This window comes from Macrobrachium nipponense, chromosome 40 (genome assembly GCF_015104395.2).
Source record: "Macrobrachium nipponense isolate FS-2020 chromosome 40, ASM1510439v2, whole genome shotgun sequence".
In the NCBI taxonomy this organism is placed as follows: domain Eukaryota; kingdom Metazoa; phylum Arthropoda; class Malacostraca; order Decapoda; family Palaemonidae; genus Macrobrachium; species Macrobrachium nipponense.
This window is the reverse complement of record NC_061101.1, coordinates 44,797,536-44,802,805: the sequence shown is the minus strand read 5'-3', so window position 1 is coordinate 44,802,805 and position 5,270 is coordinate 44,797,536. Positions and strand designations below refer to the sequence as shown.

Sequence of the window (5,270 nt, the reverse complement as noted above, 5' to 3'; positions counted from 1 at the left end):
AATGTAGCCACAGATTTGCCTGGGTCATCAAAGGCTTGTAGACTTGGAGCATATATCCTCCAAATTATATTTGACTCCCGCTGGTCATGAACATCTTGTAGACTTGGAGCGTATATCCTCCAAATTCAATTTGACTCCCGCGGGTCATCAAAAGCTTGTAGACTTGGAGCGTATATCCTCCAAATTCTATTTAACTCACGCTGGTCATCAACAGCTTGTAGACTTGGAGCGTATATCCTCCAAATTCTATTTAACTCCCGCTGGTCATTAACAGCTTGTAAACTTGGAGCGTATATCCTCCAAATTCTATTAACTCCCTCTGGTCATCAAATTTAAACCGACTCCCGCAGCTTATATCCACTTACATTGTAAGAATATAACCCAAAAGCCACTGAAAATCGTGCCGGACACTTTCGAGTAAGTAACTGACTTTGAAAGCATGCAGCTCGTCAACTAACTACCTATTAAATCTTTCGAACCTTTTCAATACTTCAGTCTATGAAAACTTAGGAGGAAATAGATCAATTACGTACAAACGTTTCGAACAAAAGACATTCGTAATCCATAAGCAGAATCAACAATGGCCGAGTCACATGAACACGTATTACTGTGCGGTGGAAAAGTACAAACCGAACACGCTCCATCAAGCACAACATTGTTGACTACCACTATCGTTACTTTGGCTGCAAAATGCAACAAGTTCACAGTAATATTTAGGGGCTCCTAGCTCATTGGGAATAATATATAATAATAATAATAATTTACAATACTGTACAAACAGGGTTTCTACTGTGTGAGTATGACGAGGTTTCGTTATTTTCAAAAAGAGTTTTGTAAAATGAGTTGACCAAATTGGCAAAGAAATCCTCTTTTTTGTGTGTGTGTGTGTGTGTTTTTCCGAATATGGTGAGCCAAGATAAAGAATAGTAACGTAGAATATGGGAGAAAACGATAACTTTAAAAACAAAATAGTTAAAAATAAACTGATGTTAAAAAATTACCGAAAAATACGAAATCTGTTAATTCATTCCCTGAACAAAAGTTGCACGTTACCTTGGAGAAAACAGGCACAGGGAGCTAAGATTCAACATGAGTCTAAAACTGACAAAACCGACCGACAAATCAAAAAAAGAAATTTAACTGTGCAAAATTCTACCGCAAGATTTTCATACCAGAAATGACCTTTAGAAATGTAATGGGAAGTAGCTGATTCGTACTAAATTGACGGCATTTCATAATACAGGGCAGGAGTTTAAAGCACGAACCGTTATGCAAAGAGCTAGTGCGAACATTTACAGAAGCACCGAAATGCACTTTAAATGTTACTAGCACTAGGAGCCCGATAACGGAATTGTCTGAAATACGAGTCTCGTATAGTAATGGGTATGTAGTCAAGTCATACAATTTGGTTTACATTAAGTTGGCCTCTTGGTCATAATAAGTAGTTGCAGGTAATTTACTGTAGAATGTAGAACATTCATTCATTAAAGGTACGCAATTGTAAGGCTAACATGAGCTCAGTTAAAGTACGTAAGAAATGATAGCCTTAAAAGTAGTTCTAGTCTTCGCGAACAAGCGCAAAATTGATAGTGACTTTTTAATTCCGTTATCAAAGAAAGTGTCGTAGCAAATCGTCCTTTCCTCAGCCATTATTCATCAGTCTCCAGAAGGAAGTGAATTTTCTAATGATGTGTGAGCACCATCCTCACTCCCTATGAACTGGAATTTGTGAAAAAAAATCTTATCGAAATAAAAAATAGTACTTATGTATATATTGTCCTTTACTCCTGGTATCTTCCGGTATCTAGTTTCAAAAATAATCTTATATCTTCGTAATAAGCAAAGTTGCCAAAGTGACAGTTGCAAACTAGTTTAAACATCTTTGTCATTAAAACTGAATATTATTACTATCTCATAGCTGTTTCCTTTATCTTTCTGACAACCGACAGAGATTTCTGCGGTGCTTTGTCGGCTCAATAATAATAAGAAAAAGGAAAATTTCGTAGTAATATTTTATTAAAGCTTGTTTTTGATATTTCTAGTTTTTTTTTTCTTCAGAGGACTGCTACTACGAAATAGAAGCCCCACGTACCAGCACCCATTCTCAGGACTTTCTAGAAAGTAGAAGTCTTCTTATACCTATAAAAGTTTCAGTGATAAAGAATTTCAAACTGAATCAATGAAATGACTTCATTTTGATGACCTCACCCGCATATAGAACTTCCGTAATTTTAGAGATGGTATCATTCCTAACTCTCTCTTGCCATCTGGCTCCTAACGTTCTTCTTAAAGCTTGATTTCATATATTACAAATATAGTTTCTTTGTCATATCATGGTTTATGTCTGCATAGTAATGCAGAGCATACCAGACTATAATTTTACTTTCGTATAACATTTCAGTATAGTTCACCTTAAGGTCTTATTCAGCTTGGCCATTGTTTGATTTGCCACTTTTAGTCTTTCACTAAGTTCCAAATCAAGAGAACCTGTACTGGAAATCATTGTTCCTAACGATTTGGAAAATATAGCATTATTTCATCGCTTTGTAGAAAATCTATTCTCATTACTTCTATTTTCCTTAGATTTATATTGACGCATTTTATTAAACAAGCTCTGTAAATCTTGCGGTGTTAGGATAATTAAAACAGCGCCATCTGCTTATTGGCCTATTCAGTTTCTTTCTTTACTCCAATCTAAACCTTCTCTTCATCTCATACCACTTTTCCTGGCTAAATCTATATCAGTGAATAGTAACAGTGAAGTTACATTCCGTTGCGTCTACTTCGCCAATTCTATTATCGCTTAATAAATTCCCCCTCGGTTAAACATATATGAAAATATATTAATTCCGAGGTAGAGCGGATTAGATATTAAAGGACATTTGTAGCTCGATATATGTATATGAATCAGGGTAATGTGATAGACTTATCACAGTAGATGCACGTGACTTCATAAATAAGCGAATACCACGGGAAAATGATAGTCAGAAATCCAAGCGCTTTCGTCTTTATTCAGACATCGTCAAGGAGCTACTAAAGTACAATTGGAGAGGAAGGCCTCAGGTACAAACAAGATCAGGAATACCAGATGGTTAATTATCAAAAGGGTAAAAATTAAAAGGATTATCCTGGATTATCCCTTTTAATTTTTACCCTTTTGATAATTAACCATCTGGTATTCCTGATCTTGTTTGTACCTGAGGCCTTCCTCACCAATTGTACTTTAGTAGCTCCTTGACGATGTCTGAATAAAGACGAAAGCGCTTTGGAATATAATATATATATTATATATATATATATATATATATATATATATATCACACGCACACGCAAATACACACACACACACACACACACACATATATTTATATATATTATATATTATATATTATATATATATATAATATTATATATATATCAAACATATATCTAGATATATATATTATATATATATACACATATATATATATTTAACAATATATATACAAACAACATATATATCTAGATAATATATATATATATAATATATATATATATATATATATATATATATATACATGTGTGTGTGTAAATATAGATCTAACTGCTACCCGGAAATTCCTATTTTGTCAAGCTTTAAAAAATACGCGGCCTAAACTGTACTGTTCCGACTTCAATTGCTTTAAGATGCTATTAGATGCATAGGCCTACAATTCGAAACTCCTTTCTTTTATCAGGAAATATAAAGATATTTCGATATTCAACTTTCAAAACCTGTTTCGAGAGAATCTCCAGAACAACTATCGAATTTTGGCTTAAGTTTCCTAAGTTGTTTATCCACTGAATATCAACACCTGCATTTATCTATAAGCACTATGAAGTGATTCCTCCACAAACATTCAAGTAGACACTTTTCTGTCGTTTTGCAAGTTTTTTATCAAAATAAGGCCAATGTTCAAGCCTCTAAAATTTGCTGGATATGATGAAGCTCATAAAATAGATTTATATAAATTCTATTTTATTACTGAGTCACGATTGTATTTATCGGAACGTATATGCCGGGGATAGTTTTATGCATGTCCTCATGGCCACGGCCACAGTTACAACATTATAGAAAAGTGTATTTATTTTTGCACTTTAATTCATCGACGGATTTTGCCTCGCCATTCTTATTGTCTTCCCTTTAAATGAACAATGAAAATTATGTATGACCAATTCAGTTGGGAGTTCCTGAAAATGTAAGCCCAATGAACTTTAAAACAACACAAAAAAATCTTTAAATCTTCATAAACCGATAATTGTCACAACTAGTAGCCTGCAGAAGTTGACTTAGCAAACTTGATTTCTGAAAAATGCCAGCGTACTTAGACCCACTAACCTGAATAAATCCTATATTGAAAGTGAGAGTCTCGCCATCATACTGGTCACTTCTACCCAGCAGGTCACTCTCCCTCTGACGGCGGACCGTTAGCTCTGGTTGATACAAAAAGCGGATCAAACCACAGAACCTGTTTCAAGTTTGGGCTTGGTTTGTACTCCCTCTGGCCCACCAACAATCCCCTCCCTCCCTCCCAGTCCCGTCTCTGTGCATGACACACATCCAGATATTGGAGAGGGAATTCCTTCGATAGTGAAAGAACCATGAGCTTCGTTTTTGGAAGCCCTTGAATCAGTCTCATGCCGTCCACCATGAGCAGATGACAACTGGCTTTTAGACCTATGGAAGTCAAGGAGACAGTCAAAAAAATAAAAGCCATCTCATGCAAGGGCACCATGCATAGCGATAAAGGTCACCTAAATCATGACCTCTCTTATGTCACAATAGAGAATGGAGACCCGGTGGTGGGAGTGAGGCCACTAGAAGAAGAACAAGGAGAAGCGGAAGGTATATAAGAGCAAGCACCGAAGCTCCCAGCTTCACACGGGTGTTGTGTTGATGTCCCGTAAGGAGGTGGACTAGGGCCTCCGTTTATTTTTAACCTGACGAAAAATATTCGAGTGCAAAAGTGAAACGACTGACCGGGAAGGTGCTTAATTAACATTATTCAACCATGTTCAAGATTTTGGTGAGTTTAACTGCTTCTTACTATATAACGATGCTTAATATAGATGCAGACATTAGGTGTATGTATGAATCTTTGGCTAAATTTCAAAGCGTTTTTATGCAGAAGCATAATGCGTGGCTTAACTTGATAGTGATAGAGAAGAGAGATAACTTTATTATTAGATGCTGTGTGTATGTAAGGGGTATAATAACACTAAATTGCAAATGCTCAAACGTTTACTTTTTC

General features: G+C 35.6%; 1 protein-coding gene across 1 annotated transcript in view; it reads left to right on the top strand.

Moving 5' to 3' along the window:
* The first annotated feature begins 4,886 nt into the window (after positions 1-4,886).
* The window catches only part of LOC135212130 (uncharacterized), a 10,730-nt gene continuing 10,346 nt past the window's right edge, over positions 4,887-5,270 (top strand). The window contains exon 1 of the mRNA XM_064245533.1: positions 4,887-5,045. Within this exon, the coding sequence (XP_064101603.1) occupies positions 5,031-5,045 (15 nt within the window). The 5' untranslated portion in view covers positions 4,887-5,030. The remainder of the gene's footprint in view (positions 5,046-5,270) is intronic.